The following is a 21,853-nucleotide window of genomic DNA, read 5'->3' on the forward strand; positions in this document are numbered from 1 at the left end:
GGACTTGACTTTGGATGGTGAACACAGTACAGTGTGCAGATGATGTGTTGTCGAATTGTGTACCTGAAACCTGTATAATTTTGTTAACCAGTGTCACCCCAATACATTTAATAAAAAGGAAGAATAAAAGATAATGGAGTTCTACTCCAGACCTGTTGAACCAGAGGCTTCATTCTGGGACCTTGGAATCTGTGTGTTTTTTTTTTTAATTTTAAATTTTAATTTTTGTTTAAAATATTACAGATGTCCTTTTTCCTCCCCAATGACCCGTTCCACCCTGTCCCACCCCCCCTCCCCAGTCTCTCTCCCCATCATTGTCCATGTCCTTGGGTTGTGCATATATGCATATAAATTCTTTGGTTACTCTCTCCCTGTCCACCCACCCACCCTCCTCCATCCCTCTGACATTCATTAGTCTCATCTATGCTTCCATGTCATTGAATCTATTCTGTTCATCAGTTTATTAAGTTCTTTAGATTCCACGTATAAGCAAGATCATGTGATGTTTGCCTTTCTCTGCCTGGCTTATTTCGGAATCTGTATTTTTAATAGATTCTCTTGGTAATTTTAATGTGCCCCTATTTGGGGAACCATAGATATAGAAAGTATTTTTCTCTGGAATGTCTAATCCACATAACTAATCTAAATTTGTTAATCCAATACTCACTTTGAAAATCCTGAATATATTTCAGGGTTAGAATATGTTGACTACTGACTCACCTGAGTTTTCATTTGACACAGGTGTGGGTGGGATTTAGTGTGCTCAAGTCTGTTTATCTTTGAAATATTTTTCTCTGAGTTTTTAGTACCGGACTTATGCTACATTGGTGCTACTGCATAGCTCTCTATTCTTTTGAAAGTCTGGGAGGAAGGTTGATTAAATGAAAATGACGGAATCTGTCTGTGTCATTGGTTAACTAAATGACCTTTTCAAAAAAAATGATATGTTTTCATTGATTTTTAGAGAGAGGAAGGGAGAAGGATAGAGATAGAAACATCGATGAGAGAGAAACATCATCGATCGGCTGCCTCCTGCATGTCCCCTTACTGGGGATTGAGCCCACAACCCAGGCATGTGCCCTGGTCGGGAATTGAACCGTGAACTCCTGGTTCAAAGGTCGACTCTCAGTCACTGAACTGCACTGACTAGGCAGTAAATGACCTTTTGTTCTCTGGCAGCAGTAGGGTTTTCTGGTTTAGGTTTTCATATGTTGTATTATTAACTATGACAACTTGTGTAATCAGCATCACGTTGGTCTCATTCCTTTAATCAGCTGCTTTTCTTTATTCTGGCTAGGTGAGGCATTTGGTAACCAAGACATTGTCATGTACTTTGTGACATAGTTGTGGTTTGGTGGTAGTGTGATTGTGTGTGTGTGTGTGTGTGTTTTAGGTATATAGATTTTCCAAAAAGAGGCAGATAAAACATTTATGTATTCCTTATTTTTTACCATACATCAATATAGTAATATGTTTTAGAATTGAGTAATAATTTTACTTACCAGATGATCTACTTTCTAATCTTGTTTCTGTGTGATTTATTTGAGCCTAGACAAGCCACTTAAATTTTCCACTTAAATTTTCCAAGTCCCATATTCTTAAAATACTGAGGAGGATGAACTACTCAGGTAGCCTTTACTTTACAGACTTTTAAAATCTAAAATTCTGTGACTTAGACTTTGACTAAAATTCTCATAAGCATCGAGATCTTTTTGAGGTCTTTTTATATTTATTCCTCATTCTCAATATTCTCCATCACAATTCGATTATCATAACTAAATCTTTTAGTTAGCGTCCTATGTATGTGGTTGGTCTGTACTTTTATTCTCTTACGTAAAATGATTTTTCATTTTATTTTTTTTTAACTCTTGTCATTTGAACTAGCTTCAAAATATACTGATAATTTGTTTTTTAATCTTGCTGAGTTTATATATAACTTTCACTTTACTGTCTTTTTTTTCTTGTGTCCTTTCTTCCCAGCAAGGTTGTCATCTATACATGTATATCTATACATTGTAATTATTTAAATCTTCATCCCAGTCACAGTGATAGCTCTCAGTATCAAATCAAATATTTGTCCATGCTTGATACAGGTCTAGGACAAAGGAAGTATCTCAAATAATTTGGTTAGAACAATACTATATAATCATTGAACAATATAAGATAGTGTATATTTAAGTGTTTAACTGTGTGGCACAGATGATATGATCTTAAGTATTCAAATGTCAGTGATACAGAAGTAGTTAGTGAAGATATTATGGAGAAGTAGAGAGACTTAGCCCGGCCTGTATGGCTCAGTTCGTTGAGCATCGTTCCGTGCACCAAGAGGTCACCATTTTGATTCCTGGTCAGGGCACATGCCCGGATTGTGGACTCATCCCCAGTACGGGGTGTGCAGGAGAAGTAGAGAGACTGAAATTGGACCTTGCAGGATGGACAGAATTTGAATAATCAGGAAAATGAAGTGCAGTACAGGTTAGGTAAAAATTTATCATGATATGTCTTTTTTGTTAGAGAAGAAATTGGCAGTGTGTTCATTCTGTTTAGGAACAGGAGCGAATTAAAAAATTCCTTACCACATATCATTTAATGTAGCTTATGATAATACATAATGGAAAATCTAAATAAGTAAAAATAAAAATATTCGAATAAACTCAGAATAGGAAAACTATTCATTTCCATAGTGGGAATAATAGATTACAGATATGTAGTTTATGAGGTCCTATTACAGTAATACTAACATGGAGCAGTGCTTTTGGTTTTGAGGTGAAGCCCCAAAAAAATAGAGGCATACTTAGTTCTAGGAAGCCATACTGTTTTCTTTTAAGTGGAACGTTATTCTTTAAGAGTTTTTTTGTTTGTTTGTTTTTTGTATTTTTGTTTTTTACTTAGAGCTTTAATACATATGGTACAGAGAAATGCAGTAGAAAATGTTGTCAATATCAAATACAATATTAGATTTTAAAACTATCTCTTACTGTGATTCTGGACAAAAGCTAAGGAAATGGTACCAAAGTGCAATTAAAACAAATAGTTAACACTATCTGGGGACCCAGATTTTATGTATATACTTTTCTGATGATCTAGCTTACTATGAGGATAAAATCTAGAATGCAGAGGAATAGAGGGACTGCCTGTCATGTCAGTAAACTTACAAAAAATTAGATCCAGCCATGGCCAGGTGACTCAGTTGGTTGGAACATCGTCCCATACACCAAAAGGTTGTGGGTTTGATTCCCAGTCAGGGAACATACCTAGGTTGCTTGTTCAATCCCTGGTTGGGGCACAGACAGGAGGCAACCGATCGATGTTTCTCTCTCTTTTTGTTTCTGTCTTCCTCTCTCTCTAGAAAAAAAAAATCAATAAAAACATATCTGTGAGGATTAAAAAAAATTACATCCAGCAGGTTGTATTCTTTGGCAAGAGTCTGAAATGTTTAGGTGTTTTATGTTTCTGATTAAGGCATGGGAACAGATATTAAATTTGAAATATTTTTGCAGAACTTAAAAGGTAACCAAAATTTTTTCAGTGTGGCTGTTACCTTACTTCTGTTATAGAAGTATGCTTGAAAGAATATCAGTATGTATAAAAAGTATTTCTCTTAAAAACATTGCATTCACTGTAGCTGATGACAGTTATTGATCAAAATTCTAACTTTCTTGAGTATGGCAGAGAGTCTTTTGGCCTGGAAAAAGTTTGAAGTCAAGTCTCTTAGAGGCAGGTAACACCTGGAAACAGAAAACCATGAAACATCTGGTATTCAGGAATGTAGCTCCTTTGCGAAACTTTCCAGATGAATTTATTGTGAATTTTAACCTTAAATTTTAAAATGAGCTGGAATGCTTGACTCCAAAGCATTCACTACATGTAACCTTGGGCAAGAAAAATAGTCTTCTTGAATCTTCTACTTTACTGAGCTGTCTTCCAGGAAGCCAGAAGGGAGAAAGATAATTTCATTGAAAGACATAAGATTGACCTTAAACTTTGTTGGATATATGCTTATGAAAAAAAGATTTTTGTTTTAGATTAATTGATATTAAGCCCTTTTCTATTGCAGCAATTGAAGAGCAAGAGTAACTAACTGTCCATCAAGATTTCTCCTAGTTTGTGTTATAACAGTCCTATTTTATATCACTTGACATTATCGAAACTGTCAGGTTGTTCCCGCTGATCTCAACTCTTAGAGTACAGAAAGCAGATTTTGTATTAGCCTCATTGATTAGAAATCTATGATGAGCTGATTATGTTCACAGAGACAGGAGAAAGATTACTGACAAATAGCAACATTTTCTTTATTTTTGTTAATCCTCATGTGAAGATATTCCCCCCCCCCATTGATTTTAGAGAGAGTGGAAGGGAATGGGGAAAGAGAAAGTGAGAAACGATGTGGGAGAGACACATTGATGAGTTGCCTCCACATGCGCCCCAACCAGGGCCAGGGATTGAATCTGCAACCCAAGTACATGCCCTTGACCAAGAATTGAACCCACGACCCTTCAGTGCTCAGGCCAACACTAACTACTGAGCAGCACCAGCCAGAGCAATAGTAATAACATTTCTTTTAAAATTCTCACCTGAGGGTATTTTTTCTATTGCTTTTCAGAGAGAGTGGAAGGGAGAAAGAAACATCGATGTGAGAGAGACACATCGATTGGTTGCCTACTGCACACACCCCCAGTGAGGCCTGGGAAGAGCCTGCAACCAAGTACATGCCCTTGGCCGCAATTGAACCCAGGACCCTTCAGTCCGAAGGCCAATGCTCTAACAACTGAGCCAAACTGACCAGGGCAATAGTAACAACATTTTGGAGAATCAAAACAATTGGTGAATGGGAGCTACTATCTGTCGAGCATTTTTGATGTGATGAGACTTATCTCATTATCCTTGACAACATTTCCTGTGGTGTAATATCCCCATTTTACGTAAGAGGAGAGATTCAAGAAGATTATTTTTCTTGCCCGAAGTTACATGTAGTGATGAGCTAAAATGTTTGACTTCAAAGCTTATCTTCCACTTTACTGAGCTGCCTTCTAGGAAGCCACAGGGAGAAAGATAATTTTATTGAAAGAAATGAGATTGATCTTAAATTAATTTACCAGTCTGCGCCTTGTTTTAATAATGTTACAATGTATTCTGGAGGTCACTTTAGTGTATTGTTTTAATTAATGCAGTTGCAGACCCATCTAAAACTATAAACTACTAAAAGGAAAACATACTATAATTATAAATAGTACTTGAGATTTATTAAAAGTCTATCTGTAAGTAAAGTAAGCAAGTCTCTAAAAGACAAATATTGCCTGGCCGGGCGTGGCTCAGTGGTTGAGCTTCGACCTAGGATCCAGGCGATCAGGGTTTGATTCTCCGTCAGGGCACATGCCCGGTTGCAGGCTTGATCAATGACTCCCTCATCATTGATGTTTCTATCTCTCTCTCTCCCTCTCCTTTCCTCTCTCTGAAATCAATAAAGATTTAAAAAAAAAAAAAAAAGACAAATATTGTATAATTCGACTTATATAAAAAGTACTTAGAAACACTCCAAGTTATAGAGACAGAAAGTAGAGTAGTGGTTTGCAGGGGCTGGGGGTGGGGGAGGAGGGAATGGAAGGTTAGTATTTAATGGGTATAAAGTTTGAGTTTTACAAGATAAAAGAGTTCTGGAGATGGGTAGTGGTGCTGGTAGTACAACATTGTGAATGTAGTTACTATTACTGAATTATACACTTAAAAATGGTAAAGATGGTAAATTTTATGTAATATGTATTTAACCGCAATAAAAAAATTGGGGGGGAAAAGCCTGTCTGTAAAGATATAGACTTTTATACTTATGAGAATTTATAAAGATTACCTTCTTCCTAGTACACAGTGTATCCAAATTTTGCATAATAAATTGTATATGCTTTTTATGTAATGTTTTAATTTTTTGGAGAATTTTTATTACCTTTTTTTTTTTAATGTGTCTATTGATTTCAGAGAGAGGAAGAGAGAGGGAGAGAGAAACATCAATGATGAGAGAACCATTGATCAGCTGCCTCCTACACACCCCGTACTGGGGATTGAGCCTGCAACCCAGGCATATGCCTTGACCAGTAATGGAACCTCGATGTCCTGGATCATAGGTCGATGCTCAACCGCTGAACCACGCTGGCTGGCCAGTTTTTATTACTTTTATGTACAGAAAACTCAACAGTGTACACTTAGCCGAGTTTGGTGACCAGTTCTTTAGCCTTGGTCTTTTTGAGCTTGGCAGTGTGAGCTTCCATTTTTGGACCCAGGATGTTGCCTCCCTAGTGGCAGCATATCCCATGATAGCTGCCATTGTAATTGGTCTGAATGACTCCCACCAGCTTAGCCAGAGCTCCTTTGTCTTCCGAGTTAACCTGTGTGAAGGCGATGGGGGTACAGGTCTTCCTGTGGACTAGATGCCCAGCCTGGCCTTTCCCTTGATAATGCAGTAGGGAACCTTCATCTTAAAGCACAGAGTAGGCAGGAGGACAACCAGCTTGATGGGACCCACGTCATGTGCAGTCACCACCAGCTGGGCCTTCTTGTTCTCTACCAGTGTGGTGACTGTGTTAACTCCTGCTCGAAAGACAGGTAGCCTCTTGATGGGGGCATCCCTTTTGCCGGCAGCTTTTTTCTCTGCCTGGACCAACAATTTCTGCTGCTTCTCTTGCTTTGTCTCTGTTCTATACTTATAGGCCAGCGTAAGCCGTTGAGTAGCTTGTTTGGCGGTACAAGGCCTGGGTGAATTCGTTAATGGCAGGAGGCATTTTCGACACTTATAGAGAATAGCCCTTTGCCTCTGTGGCCCAGTGTAGCAGGGCCATTGGCAAAGCAGGTGAGGTTCCTTTTGGGCTGGGTGTCCTGTCCAATGGCAAAATTCTTGGGCCTTTTCTCAAATGGGATATACCACTTTCTTGGCCACCTGCTGCTTTACTACAGCAGGGGCTGGCTCCACCTTCTTCCCTTTAGCCTTTTTTCCTTTTGGCATCTTGGGTGGCAGGAGGAGAGCTTATATAATGTGCCAAAGTTTTTATGTATGGCCCGGCCGGGCTTGGCTCAGCGGTTGAGCATCAACCTAGGATCCAGGAGACCACAGTTTGATTCCCGGTCAGGGCACATGTCTGGGTTGTGGCCTCGATCCCCAGTTGGGGGCGTGCAGGAGGCAGCCGATCAGTGGCTCTCTCATCATTGATGTTTCTATCTCTCTCTCTCCCCCTCCCTTCCTCTCTCTGAAATCAATAAAGATATCTTGTAAAAAGTTTTTATGTATGTAGTTTCATCTAAGGTATTTATGTAGGCAGAAAAGGTAAGTGAAATATCTAGTTAAGCAAAATATATGTTAATCATGACATTGAGGGAATCCTTTGTGTTGCACTTTAACTAGATATACCTAAGGAATTTTATATTTTCTACAAATTTTTTTTTTTAAGGATCTAAGTTTTATTTTGGATAGTCTCAGCTCAGAAGGAAAGTATTTTATGTGGCTTAAAGGATAATTATTTTTGTCAACTTTAAAAGTTGAAAGCTGCCTGGCCAGGCGTGGCTCAGCAGTTGAGCGTCGACCTAGGATCCAGGCGATCGGGGTTCGATTCCCGGTCAGGGCACATGCCCGGGTTGTGGGCTCGATCAATGACTCTCTCATCATTGATGTTTCTGTGTCTCTCTCTCCCTCTCCTTTCCTCTCTCAGAAATCAATAAAGATATATTTTTTAAAAAAAAGAAAAAAAAAGTTGAAAGCTAATCAGAGAAACTAACATACAGAAATGTTTAACCTTTTGTTTTTCAGAGGTATTTTAAAGACCTATAGATGCTATAATAAGTTTCTTGGCCTAAATTAATAAGCTTATCTTTAAATTCAGAATTCTTTGCTTGCAAAAATGAAAACATATAAACAGCTAATTCCTCTCTTTCTAAAACTTGTCAGTGGTAGAAAACAATGATATGAACAACTGGGAAAGTACTGAAAATGCATCTATAAGTATATTCTGAATAGGAGGGGTGGAGAGTGTCATATTTGCATTCATTGTTTTAGAACACATGATGTTCTCCAAATATCTGAGGCAGGAGAAATTTGTGAATAGTCAAGTATCTGGTATAATTTTTTCCTTCATACTCTTCCCCTTTATTCTCTATTTTGTGCTAGAGACCAAGACCTTCCTTTTCCTTTTACTGCATAAGAATATTGATAGTTTTCTTAAGTTGGAGGATATAAATCTTTTGATGATACTAGGCTTTCTCTTGGGCTGCAGTTTGCATGAAGATAAGGGACCGTGATGGTCAGTATCAAAATATGTTATCACTGATCTAGACAACCTTTCAGGCTTCCTTTTTTGTAATGTCAAAAATGTTTCTGAGATACTCTCTTCCTAGCCACCCAACCAGAAGATGAGGGCACAGCCTGCATTAATAGTTTTGTATTCAGACTGATCTGAGTTCTAATCACAGGTTCTCTGTAGTAGTAGTATAACCTACCCAAGCTTCACCTTTCTCATTTTTAAATATCTCCCAGCCCCTAGCCTTGATAGTGAGTTTTAATTTTATATTTTTGACTTAATAGTTAAAATATTACCCATATTCTAAAGGCTTCTCTCTCCCTCTGTCAATAGTAACCTTTTTGTTGGTTTCAGGAATTCAACAAGATGTAGCTTCACAATCTCTGGATCAAGAAGTTTTATTAAAAGTTAAAACTGAAATTGAAGAAGAGCTAAGATCTCTGGACAAAGAAATTTCTGAAGGTCTCTATTCTTATTTTCCTAGTTAATTAGAAGATTCTGTTGGTGTGGTTTACTGTTGGTTTAATTTGATTTTTTGCAGTAGAGTGTTCTCAATATTACACAGCTTCATTGGTATAAGATTATAAGGGTGAAACTAGTGGCCTCTCATTTTTCTTTCCTGGGCAATATGTTTCTAAATGTTTCCTAACTGTACCCAACAATTTAGATGTAGCCTTTTCTGATGTTAAGTGATGGGTTCAACAATCACGTTAAAGTACTTTCATTCAGTATAACAACATTAAAGGGAAAAATGTAAGTACACTGCTTTCAGTTTTGCATGTATATATGCTCTAGTTAGTTGTAATAGTAATGTAGATATAACTTTATAGCTATGTATTTTTTACTTAACATTATATCATAAACTTTTAAAATAGTTATCGTTGTACTAACTATATGAAATTCCGTGTACTGAATGACTATTCAGTCATTCCCTTATTATTGAGGGGAGCATTTGGGTTATTTCTTTTTTTGTCTTCCATAAATCAAGATGCATTGAACATCTTGTCCAAGGATTTCTTTTATAGCTTTATTGAGATATATTTTACATACCATAAAATCTACCCAAAGTGTACACTTCAGTTGTATAGTGTGCAACCATCCCCACAATCTAAATTTAGAACATTTAAAAAATATATATATCTTTATTGATTTCAGAGAAAGGAAGGGAGGGGGGAGAGAGAGAAACATCAAATAATGGCAGAGTCATTGATCAGCTGTCTCCTGCATAACCCAACCAACATTTTTAATTGACTAAAGTTCCAATTCTATTTTAAGCCTTCGTCCACCTCTGTGGCAGTATTTATACATAGTAAAATGGGCAAGAGGCCAAAAGAAGAAAAACAGCAACAAGGCTTAATTGCACTTATGTCATTGAACCCTCATATTAACCAAGACTGATCATTATAATGGGTGTTTTCAGACAATAAAAGCTTACTGAGACAACAAAATATTTGTGAACTTTGCAGTCATTTGCATCTTTCTTAGAGGCAAGCACTTTATAAAGAAATAGTATACTTAACTCTGTAGTAAAATTTACAGCCTTCTAGGAGCAAGCCTTAGATTAATGCAATAAGTATTTTATGGAGATTATTGGTAACTCTTGAGAGTGGGTGCAAGCTGCTTGCTTTACTGGGATTCTATGCCCTGAATCCTATTTGTACCCTGGAACAACTTTAATTCTACCTGGTTTTCCGTAGAGAATGGCTTAGTCTATATAACATGGAATTAGGAAGCAGATAAGAGGCTGTTGGTTTGAGCTGAGGAGAATAGGCTATGACTCTTCATCCATGTGCAATTTGTCTGCTTGTATAACCTTCAGAGTTTTAACATTTACCCATGTGCAGGACTAGGGGATTAGAAAAGTTCACTTTAAAAAGGGAATGAAAACAACTCATTCTCTAAGGTGGAATAAACTGATTGGAGTCTGGTTTAAGACATGCCACATTTATAAAGGTAAAAACAAAACTTTAAAAACGAAGTATTAAGAGAAGGATGATAGATCTAGGAGTTGCCTCTCATTTATCATTCTTATACCACATTGGTCTGTAGTAATATACTAAATTAGTTTGTGCATTTTAACATTTCAGTTTAGTCTTTTTCTTCTCTTAAAACTAAGATTTTCCATGAAAATCTTTCCTTTAAAAAAAATCTGTAAACATAGAATCTATCCAATTATGTGTTCCAGGAAAGATTAATATCCTATAGTGATTACCTGACCTTTTTAAGTGGCTTATAACTTAGCTCATTCTCAGTAGCAGGTTTCTTAATCCCCTCAGCTTTTATAGTACAACTTTTGATAATATTTATTGAATTAGATTTTCTTTTTCCCTGTCTTCAGCCTTTACCAGCACAGGCTTTGACCAGCACACTTCTCCAGTGTTCAGCCCTGCTAACCCAGAAAGCTCAGTAGAAGACTGCTTGGCTCATCTTGGAGAAAGAGCATCCCAGGAACTGAAAGAGCCTCTACATAAGGCATTGCAAATGCTCCTCAGCCAGTGAGTTACCATTGCTGAGTGAGACCTGCTTCTCTAAGTCGTCTTCTGCATTGCTCATACAGCACTGGATTAGTTAAGACTTTGTTTTACATGAACAGTATCACTTCTTCTATCACTTACTTTTCTTCACTCTTTCTTCTCTTGCGTTCCCAAAGCATCTCTGTTTGTGTTTTGAGTGACAGCTTTTGCATCAAAGAAGTGATTTAACTGTTCCAACATGGATTTGACCATTTGTATTTTTGCATTGAGCTGTCAGGTTTCAGCAAATGGTTTCACTGAGTTGTAAATACAAGCTACTTTATTTGTCGTGACCACTTTTGCTACAATTCTCTAGTAGCCAACACGAATATAATGGGTTTTATGCCCTGTAATTCAGGATTAGGATTACATCTGTATTTTAGGTATATCAGATGTTGCTGTACTTTGGGGTTGCACATCTGCCCATGGAACTACTGCTACATTCTTACAGTGGGAACTCCTTTCCTAGCTATGGTTCTGTTAAAGCTAAAGGCAAGAGGCTCATAGTGAAAGTGTATTAAAATAGAACCAAATCATTTATTATAAATCTTAAAAATTCATTTCCCCTAATTTTTTGCTGAGAATCGCTATGGAACTGGTATGATATAGAAAAAAAAAATCTTTGTTTTAATGAAGATTGACAACTATCTAAAACAGGATGACAACTCTTTTTTCACTAAAAAGGCTGAAATTCGGATGCTAAATTACTGTTGTAGTAAGGTAATTCCTTTCATGTAGGCAGATTTTACATATTATCACTTATTAGAAGGAAGCAATATGGGTTTAAGGATAATTAAATTTGTTCTGCATATTCTGGTGACATGAGCAAATGTAAAAATTCAAATTATATATAGGAAACAGTGAAATGAAAACCACATTTGGATTTTCTTAACCTTATATATAGGAAACTTTAAAAATAATTGTGGAAGCCAGCCTGCATGGCTCAGTGGTTGAGTGTTCACCTATGAACTGGGAGGTCATGGTTCCATTCCTGGTCAGGGCACGTGCTCAGGTTTCGGGCTTGATCCCCAGTAGGGGGTGTGTAGGAGGCAGCCAATCAGTGACTCTCATCATTGATGTTTCTATCTCTCTCTCCCTCCCCCATCCTCTCTCTGAAATCAGTAAAAACATTTAAAAAAAATAAAATTGAAAAGTAAAAATAAATGTGGAGCCCTGGCCAGTGTGGCTTAGTGGTTAGAGCTTTGGCCCATGCACTTAAGGGTCACAGGTTCGATTCCCGGTCAAGGGCACATACGTGGGTTGCAGGTTAGATCCCCAGCCCTGGTCAGGGCACATGCAGGAGGCAGCCAATCGATATGTCTCTCTTGCATCAAATGTTTCTCTCTCTTTTCCTCTCCCTCCCCCCCTTCCACTCTCTCTAAAAATTAATGGAAAAAATATCCTTGGGTGAGAATTAAAATAAGTAAGTAAATAAATAAATGTGGAGGGAGATAACATTATGGGTGTTGGGAAATAAAGCTTAATGGGAAATTTGGATGTATGGCAATGACTTTAAAAGTATTCTGTGGAGTCTTCAGGACCCCATAGAGGTGAGGATAGGGTGGGTGGGTGGAGTTTGTTAGGGCCTTTCCACTGCTCTTAAACCAGAACAGCTATGCTTTGATATATATCATATATTAATGTTTCATGTAAGATTTGAAGAAATTTTGTTTGCCAAAACAAACAAAACTTGTAAAAGCTATTGGGACTGGGAGTAAAAGAACTGTTTCCAATTTTTTTCTTAATTGATTTTTAGGGAGGGGAGAGCGAGAGAAAGAGAGAGAGAAACATCGATTTCTTGTCCCACTTATTTATGTATTCATTGGTCGCTTCTTGTTTGTGCTCTGATCAGAGATATAACCTGCAACCTTAGTGTATTGTGATGATGCTCTAACAACTGAGCTACCAGGCCAGAGCCCTGTTTGTAATTTTGATACAAACTGTAGCTTTGAGTAAATCATTTAACTCTATATCTCAGTTTATCCATCAATTTTAACTGTACTGGAATATTATAAGCACTCTGAAGAACAGTATTATATAGTTTTTTTAAAAGTATTGTTTTTAGAGTACTTTTCATAATGTACAAGAAAAATTGATATCTTCTCATTGCAAACTAACTGATATTTTAGAATATTTTGTCTTTGATGATTATTTATTTTTCCCTAGACCCTGAGTACTGATATAATTATTTTTGAAATTGGTATCTCTGGTTGTTAGGCCCCTTAATAAATTTTTTTTTAGAAACCTTTTCCCCCCTTTTTTAGTATTGTGTTTATTTTCAGTATTTTTCTTCTACTCAAAGATAGGTATTTTTATTGTTAAGACACATGTTAAGATGTTTTCTTTACAGAATCTGAAGGATATCTGATGTGATTTTCAAATGGCAAGTAATAAAGCAGAGGTCTTTTATTTTTTAAGGAATATTGAACCCAACATATACCTTGTTTTAGCAGTCAAGAAGAAATGTTCTAGTAGATTTTAGCTAATTTTGAAGAAAGTAAGTGTGATTATCATAAATATGCTTTTGAAAGTCGTTTAGTGCTATTACTAATACCTTAAAATGACTGTCTGACGATGAATTAGAATTATCATACAGGTTCATGGCACTGTGTTTTTTTAAAATATATCTTTATTGATTTCAGAGAGGAAAGGAGAGAGGGAGAGAGAGATAGAAACATCATTGATGAGAGAGTCATTGATCAGCTGCCTCCTGCACACCCCTGGACTGGGGTTGAGCCTGCAACCTGGGCATGTGCCCTGACAGGAATGGAGCCTTGATCGGCTGTATCCTAGGTTGATGCTCAACCGCTGAGCCACGCCCAGTCGGGGGGCACTGTCTTTTAAGGTGGAAAATACCACCTCCTCTTCCAGTTTTGTTAAAGTGGGAATTTAATCCCTATCTCTTCGTGTAGGGGAAGTTGTTTCAAAAGGTTCCCCCACTCCCCTTTTTCTTCCTTGCTGTTTTCAAGTAGAAGCTCATCAGATAGGGCTGGTTTTTTAGCTACGCTGTTCTATGTATTAGATTTCCTTTTACTGTTTTAATCTGCCTGATTGTTTATGTGCATATATGTGTGTACATATAATGTTTCAAATCCTTTCATTCTAAAGGATGCTAAAATATTTTAGCTTGATAGACAAACTACCAATAAGATATACTGTGACCCGCAGCAGCATCAAACAGTTCAGGAAAGGAAGCGAAGGGGCTGATAAACACAAGTAAAGCTTCAGGGAGAATATAGGTGGGTAGACTGTATAGTTATCTGCTGAAGTTCAGGTTTTACAAACACCTAGTATTTAGTCCAAGACTTCTAAAAAACACTAAGCTTACCTGGATGGGAATATGATATCAGGAAGGTAGTATGTACATCTTTTTTTTTTTTTTAACTAAATTGATTGGGGTGACATTGGTTATATAACATCTTATTTAAAAGGTCATCCCTGGTATCTCAGCATCACTGTAGCATTGATTTTATTTTCACTTGTATAAAAGAATGATACTTGTGTCATCAAAACCTTTATTCTGAAATATATGTAGACCAGTATTGTCCAATAAATATAATGCAAGTCACATATATGTAATTAAAAAATTTTAGCAGCCACATAAAAAATTAGATTAAATTATGATTTTAAAATATATTTTATTTAACTTAATATATTCAAAATATAGCTTTAACATATACTCAGTATAATGACTTTTAAAAAATTTTTTTATCCTCACTTGAGGATATTTTTTTCATTGCTTTTTCAGAGAGTAGAAGAGGGGGAGAAAGAGAGAGAGAAACATCAATGTGAGAGAGAGACATCAATTGGTTGCCTCCTGCATGGGCCCCAACTGGGGCCAGTGACTGAGTCTGCAACTGAGGTACGTGCCCTTGGCCAAAATTGAACCCAGGACCCTTCAGTCCAAGGGCCAGTGCTCTAACCACAGGTCTAAACCGGCTAGGGCAATATAACGACTTATTAAGGAGATACTTTACATTCTTTATTTTCATACTAAGTCTTTGAAATCTGGTTTAAAGTGAAAGTGTATTACACTTTCAGCATATCACTACACTAGCCACATTTCAAATGCTTATTAGTCACATGTAGCATCTAGACATTATCATGCCATGTGTCAGAATCCTAAGTTAAAACAGGAGCAGTGTGGCCTTTAGAGCCATATTTAATTGAGTGTAAATTCCTACATTGCTGCTTGCCAGCTATGTGGATTTGGGATAGTCTCTTAGCTTCTCTGAGCTTCTGTTTCCTAATATGTAAAATGATAATATGAAATGTACAAAATTAAAACCTAACAGGAGGCCACCAAATAAGTGGTAGCTGTTACCAATCTATATTCACAGACTGAAGAGATCACAGACTAGAGTGGTCAGAGCAGAAATACCTTTGGGATGGATTTTAAAATTAGACTTCTCTCCATTTTACATATATGTTAATAATTTGCCCACAAAAGGGGGGATACATTCTACTAAATCTATTATCCAGCTATTGATGCCTTCATATGTTACTTGGTTACTGAGCATTTTATTGTTGTTGTTACCGTTAATTTGTACATGAAACCAAGACTTAGAATATAGTATTTGAAGTCCCTCAGTAAATTATTGAGTGAGCATTGTCATCGCCTAATGATTTTAATTTTGGCATAACTAGAACATTCATGGAAGTAATAAGAAAGGCTTATCTCTTTGCCTTCCAGGATTTTATGTCATAAGACACCAAGTTAAAAACAGAGCTCCATTTATTGGCCTTGTTTATTCCAACTTCTTATATCCTCAATTTGAAAAGTCTTACAGTGACATGTTAAAAATATTTAATTTTTAAATATTTTAGATTTTTTTGCCTTTAAAAAAATTAAAATTGTGCTTTTAATTTTATTAATAAGATATTTTTTATTATTTGATCCCATATTAACGCAAGTGTTTATGTTTATCTACAACATAGAAATCCTGTTGGATAACTTTCAAGCAATTATAAAAAATGTATTATTATTTATTATTATTACTTGTTATATTAACTGCTTTCCCAAACTGGTAACACGCATCTTAGCCTATAGAGAATGCTTGCAGAAAAATGCATACCAAATGTTAAAAGCCATATCTCATACAAAACAATGTTGAATAATCTTTGTTAGTTTTGCAAAAAGTTCATACATTAGAGTAGTGACTGTATATTTATTCATTTTGAAATTTAGAATTTTCCTACTTAGTGACACAGACTTTTAAAAAAAATTTCTACAGGCCAGTGACATATCAGACATATCGGGAATGTACACTGGAGACCACAGTTCATGCCAGCGGCTGGAATAAGGTATTAATCAAATTATCTTTTCTCTTATAAGATTTTAGTGTGTTAGCGATGAAGTACGGAGGAATTGCTAGCATCGTATAAGAGAAAGCTGTTGGGGCTCATTACTTAATGCATAAATCCAACTGTCTTAAGTGGATATTTTTGATTAAAGTGGCTTTTAGATTAATGCTACGCAGTCTGCTTGGCCCCAAAATATGTATGTCCTGTAGTATGCCACTCTTCTTTTCCATCTGTCCTTAATTTCCCATCATTTCTTCATTTCTCCGTGTTAGATATGACATTTACCTCCATATTTTCATATGTTAACATGTGATTGTGTCTTGGGGTGGGGAAAAGAATAGGTGCTTCATTTGGGAGATAGCTTTTTCTGGTTCTCATAAATGAATAATAATACCATTTGTGTTTTAGAGTTTACAGAGTGTCTCATGTCACATCTCATTTGATCATCACAACCATCCTTTGCAGAAGGCAAAATGGATTTTATTAGCTGTTATTTATTTATTTATTTAGGCCAGGTGAATAATCAGAGAAAAATGTTAGACTTGCCTAGGACCCTTACACTAGTAAATATTTGAATTAACACTAGAGCTAAGGTTTTCTAATTCCAGCTTCAGTGTCTTATAGTGCTTATTCATTATCTTAGACTGTATTATCTACATATCACTTTGAAAAGGCAGTCTAAAGGGATGCAATATTGGATGGCTAAGCTCAATATGAAGAAGTATAGGCCTTAGTGATAAAGTGCTAAGGATGAGAAAATTTATAGAATTATTTTTCAAATAACCACCTTTATTGAGTCAGATCATGTGACCTCACATACCTAATTGATTTATGTTATTGTTACTCAGCTTAATACAGGCTTTGGAGGCATTAGAGCATAATTATTATCATCATAGGCTTTGTTATTGGACTTTGTTTCCAATACCAGCTTTGCCAAGGACTAGATGCATGTCTTTGGACAGGTTAATTAAACTTTCTAGATCTTAATTTTCACATATGTGAAAGGGAGATGATAATATTAACCTCATACATTTTATAAGAATTAATGACATAATATATGTTAAATGATTATTTAGCACATTGTCTGGCACCAGAGTAAGTACTTAGTAAACCGTGGCTATTAAACACATGAGACCTTGTTTTAAAATAGTCACAATTGTGGAGTTTTACTATGTTACTTGGCTGTAAATAATTTGTTAAAATATCTATTTCATTTGCTTTCTTGACATGAAAAAAATCCTCTCATATGGACATTTGAAATAGATTTTATAAATAAAAATGAGCTTGTTTATATTTCTTAGTATATCAAACAACAAATATTTAGTTACCTATTATTACTAGCCTTCTTTCCCTATTTTGTATTCTCTTTCTGTCACTCCTGTCTAGTGACTGTTAGAGTTAACTCTTGTATGTACTCTTCCCCTCGATCCTGGGGTTATCTTAAAAAACTTGAGTAAACCCCAGTCTTCACTGTCTCTCTTCATGCATCCTTTTTTTTCCATTCCCTGCTTTGCTTTAGTCCCTCATCTGGACCAAGGGCTAACTGTTGATTTTAAAGTCTGTGGCTTGAATACCTCATATAAATGAGGCATGACAATTTATATCATGACAATGATGCACGATAAATGAGACATAAATATTTGTCTATACTATATAATAGTATCTTATATGTAATATACATAATAATATATAAAAAATAGTATAATAATATAAATAACATTTGTTCTGCTTAATCCAATATTAATCTCTTTCAAAGTCCTCTAGGGCTGAAAAGAATCTGGCTTATGATAGGCAACTGGAATGCCCCTCCCAACAAAAATCAGATTGCCTAATTTGAAGCAGTTAGCTCGTACTTTACATTTTGCATGAATGTTTGCAAAATTCTGATATAATATTGTTATATGAATTTGGCTGTCTGGCAGGTAAATGAGTCTCAAATGAAGCACCCATCAGAGAGAAGAAAAAAAATGTCTACAGTGCATGTCAGGTTATGGGGCAAACTGAACATCAGTGGTATAAGGATCGTATAAACATCTCAGTCATACTCTTTAAATGTATCAGAAGAAGTGGAGGAGCAAAGCTGGTCACAAACCTGTATTAATAGTATGATTTTGTTTTAAGTACATGTATTAATGTTGACTATATAGTATATATGTGCCTAGAAAAAAAAAAAAATATGTGCCAAAATATTGAGTAATACATAGTAGTTATCTCAGTATTGTAGGTCATTTTCTTTTATTTTTTTCCCCTCATTAGTATTGTTTTTTCCTATATACTTATCTATTTATAGAAAAAGAAGAAGAAAATGACCATCAAAAAGAAAAAGCCGCCCCACCGGCTGGCATGGCTCAGCAGTTGAGCATCGACCTATGATCCAGGAGATCCTGCTTCGATTCCTGGTCAGGGCACATTCCCAGGTTGTGGGCTCGATCCCCAGTGGGCGTACTAGAGGCAGCCAATAAATGACTCTCTCATCATTGATGTTTCTATCTCTCTCTCCTCCTCTTCCTTCCTCTCTCTGAAATCAATAAAGATATATTTTTTTTAAAAAAAGAAAAAACCAGCTAGAGTGTTAATGTATGATGTTCATAGTATAATAAATAGACTTTAGAAAAATAGTAGCAAAGATAAATCAGTTATTTGCCTTGATTAATTTTAGTGGAATATTAAATCACTAATCTTTTAAGTTTTTTATTATTAAACTTTAAGCAAATACAGAAGCAGAGAAAATAGTGTAACCCCATGTATCCATCACTGAGCTTCAAGAAATACTAATATATGGCTGGTCTTGTTTTACTTGTCCACCTCCCCCCTCCCAATCCTATTCTTCCCTAGATTATTTTGAAGTAGACCCTAGACATATTATTTTATTCATAAGTACAGTAGTATTTCCAAGAATAAAGTATCCCTTTTTTAACCAGCTGATAATACCATTGTTACATATCAAATATTAACAGTAATTCTAATATCACATTATCCATTCATTATTCAAACTTGTAAAGGTATTTTTAAAAGCTGATTTTTATTGATTTTTTTTTTAGAGAGAGGGGGCAAGAGAGAGAAACATTGATCTGTTGTTCCACTTATTTGTGCATTCATTGGTTGATTCTTGTATGTGCCCTGACCGAGAATTGAACCCACAGCCTTGGTGTTTGGGATGACACCCTAACCAACTGGGCTACCCAGCCAGGGCCTTGTCGTCATATATTTGATGCTCCTTACCCTCTTCATTCTCCCTACACCCCCCTTTCCCTTTAGTAACCACCATATATTGTTGTCTCTATCTATGAATTTATTTTGTTTGTAGCTTTCTGTTACATATCCCACATGTGAGTGAAATCATATGGTTCTTGTCCTTTTCCATCTGACTTACTTCACTTAACATGATATTCTTTCATCCATGTTGTCGTAAACAGCATATTTCATCATTTTGTATGGCTGAGTAGTATTTCATTGACCCAGTAGCTGTTCAATAGCATGTTGTTTAATCTCCACATATTTGTGGTTTTTCTAGCTTTCTTCCAATTTTTTATCTTTGGGGTCAGAAAATATGCTTGGTATGATTTCAGTTTTAAATTTTTTGAGATTAGTTTTGTGTTCCGAGTGCACTTGAAAAGAATGTATGTTTTGTCATTTTGGGATGGAAAGCTCTATAAATATCAACTGTGTCTATTCGGTCAATTGTGTCATTAAGGCCAATATTTTCTTACTGACTTTCTGTGTGGATGATTCCTCCATTGTTGTCAATGGGGTATTCAGGTCCCCTAATGTAATTGTTCTGTTTGTTTGTTTGTTTTTAGTTTCTCCCTTTAGGTCTGTTAGTAATTGCTTTATATATTTTTGTGCTCACAGATTGGGTGCACATATATTAATAAGTGCTGTGTATTCTTGCTGAATTGTGCCCTTTATCATTAAAAAATGCCCATTTGTCTCTTGAAATACATTTTGTCTGATATAAGTATGGCTACACCAACTTTTTTCTAGATTCCATTTGCTTAGAGTATTGTCTTCCACCCCTTTGCTTTGAGTCTGTGTTTGTCTTTGTAGCTGAGATGAGTTTCCTGAAGGCAACATAGAGTTGGGTCTTACTTTGTAATCCATTCTGCTACTCTTTACTTTTTGATTGGTTAGTTCAGTCCATTTATATTTAGGACTTACTGTATCTATTTTATCTTTTGTTTTCTGGTTGCTCTGTATCTTCATTGTTTATTTTCCTTTCTCTGCTATTTTAGTTTGGTTGTTCCTATGACTTTTCCTACATTTTCTCTTTTATTTTTAATTTTTTTATAACCCTTACCAGAAGATATTTTTTCCATTGCTTTTCAGAGAGAGTGGAAGGGAAAGAGGGGGCGGGGTGAGTCGGGGGGGTGGGGGCAGCGGAGAAACATCGATGTGCTAGACACATCATTCGGTTGCCTCCGGTGCCCCAACCCAGGCCGGGGATTGAGCCTGCAACCTAGGTACGCACCTTTGGCCAGAATCAAACCCAGAACCCTTCAATCTGTGACCCTACCCTCTAACCACTGAACCAAACCGGCTAGGGCCATTTTCTCTTTTTTTATGTTATGTGCCTCAGTTCTGGATTTTTTTGATGTGGTTACCATTAGATTTATGTAAAAAGAGATTCATGCATACAATAGTCCTTTTTCTTCTGATTGTGTCTTATCTTTATTCACCTGTGTAAGTTCATTCTCTTTCCTACTCCTCTTTTGTTTTTGTTGTCACAAATTAGCCCTTTTTATTGTTCATTTCTAAATTTCAGAAGCTATAGTCTTTTAAAATTTTTTTTAATTTTTCAGTTATAGTTGACATTTAATATTATATAGTTACAGATGGACAGCATAGTGATTAGACATAGCTTACAAAATGATCCCCCTGATAACTCTAGTACCCACCTGACACCTTACATAGGTATTATAATACTATTGACTATATTCCCTATGCTGTACTTTACATCTTTATGACAATTTGTAACTGTCAGTTTGTACTTCTTAATCCCTTCCCTGTTTTCACCCAGATCTCTAACCCCCTCCCATATGGCAACTGTAGTTTGTTTTCTGTATCTATGAGTTTGTTTCTGTTTTGTTTATTTATTTATTCTGTTCTTTAGACTCCACATGTAAGTGAAATCATATGGTGTTTGTCTTTCTCTGCCTGGCTTTTTTAACTTAGCATAACACCCTCTAGGTCCATCCATGTTGTTACAAATGGTAAGATTTCATTCTTTTTTATGGCTGAGTAATATTCTGTTATATATATACGTACTATGTCTTCTTTATCCAATTGTCTATGGATAGACACTTAGATTGCTTTCCATATTGTGACCCTTGTATAGGAAATGTCCTTCTTTGTCTCTTTTATAGCCTTTGTTTTTGTTTAAAGTCTATTTTTTCTGATATAAGTAATGCTACCCCAGCTGTTTGTTTTTTTTTGCATTTGCATGAAATAATCTTTTTTTCATCCCTTTACGTTCAATCTGTGTGTGTCTTTTGATCTAAAGTGGATCTCTTCTAGACTAGCATATGTTGTATGAGTCTTATTTTCTTACCCCTTCAGCCACCCTATGTCTTTTGATTGGAGCATTTAATCAATTTACATTTAAAGTAATTATTGATAGATATGTAGTTATTGCCACTTTATCATTCATTTAAATCTTTTTTCTTTTTTCTTTTTAATACTCACCCGAGGATATTTTTTTCCCATTGCTTTTCTGAGAGAGTAGAAGGGACATCGATGTGAGAGAGACACATTGATTGATTG

At 35.9% G+C, this 21,853-nt stretch overlaps 1 protein-coding gene and 1 pseudogene across 6 annotated transcripts in view; one reads left to right on the forward strand and one right to left on the reverse strand.

Annotated features, from left to right (window-relative positions):
- BCL2L13 (BCL2 like 13) overlaps positions 1-21,853 on the forward strand; it is a 94,998-nt gene that overhangs the window by 33,507 nt on the left and 39,638 nt on the right. For 2 of the 6 annotated variants that reach the window (XM_016213788.2, XM_087814395.1), the window contains 3 exons: positions 8,631-8,738; positions 10,615-10,771; positions 16,024-16,093. The exons of 1 other annotated variant lie outside the window; for it this stretch is intronic. In XM_016213788.2, the coding sequence (XP_016069274.1) occupies positions 8,631-8,738; positions 10,615-10,771; positions 16,024-16,093 (335 nt within the window). 3 more of the 6 variants (XM_016213791.2, XM_016213793.2, XM_016213794.2) reach the window with 3 other exon arrangements.
- Positions 6,195-6,991, reverse strand: LOC107537718 (large ribosomal subunit protein eL8 pseudogene; annotated as a pseudogene).

This window comes from Miniopterus natalensis, chromosome 2, assembly GCF_054644295.1.
Source record: "Miniopterus natalensis isolate mMinNat1 chromosome 2, mMinNat1.hap1, whole genome shotgun sequence".
In the NCBI taxonomy this organism is placed as follows: Eukaryota; Metazoa; Chordata; class Mammalia; order Chiroptera; family Miniopteridae; genus Miniopterus; species Miniopterus natalensis.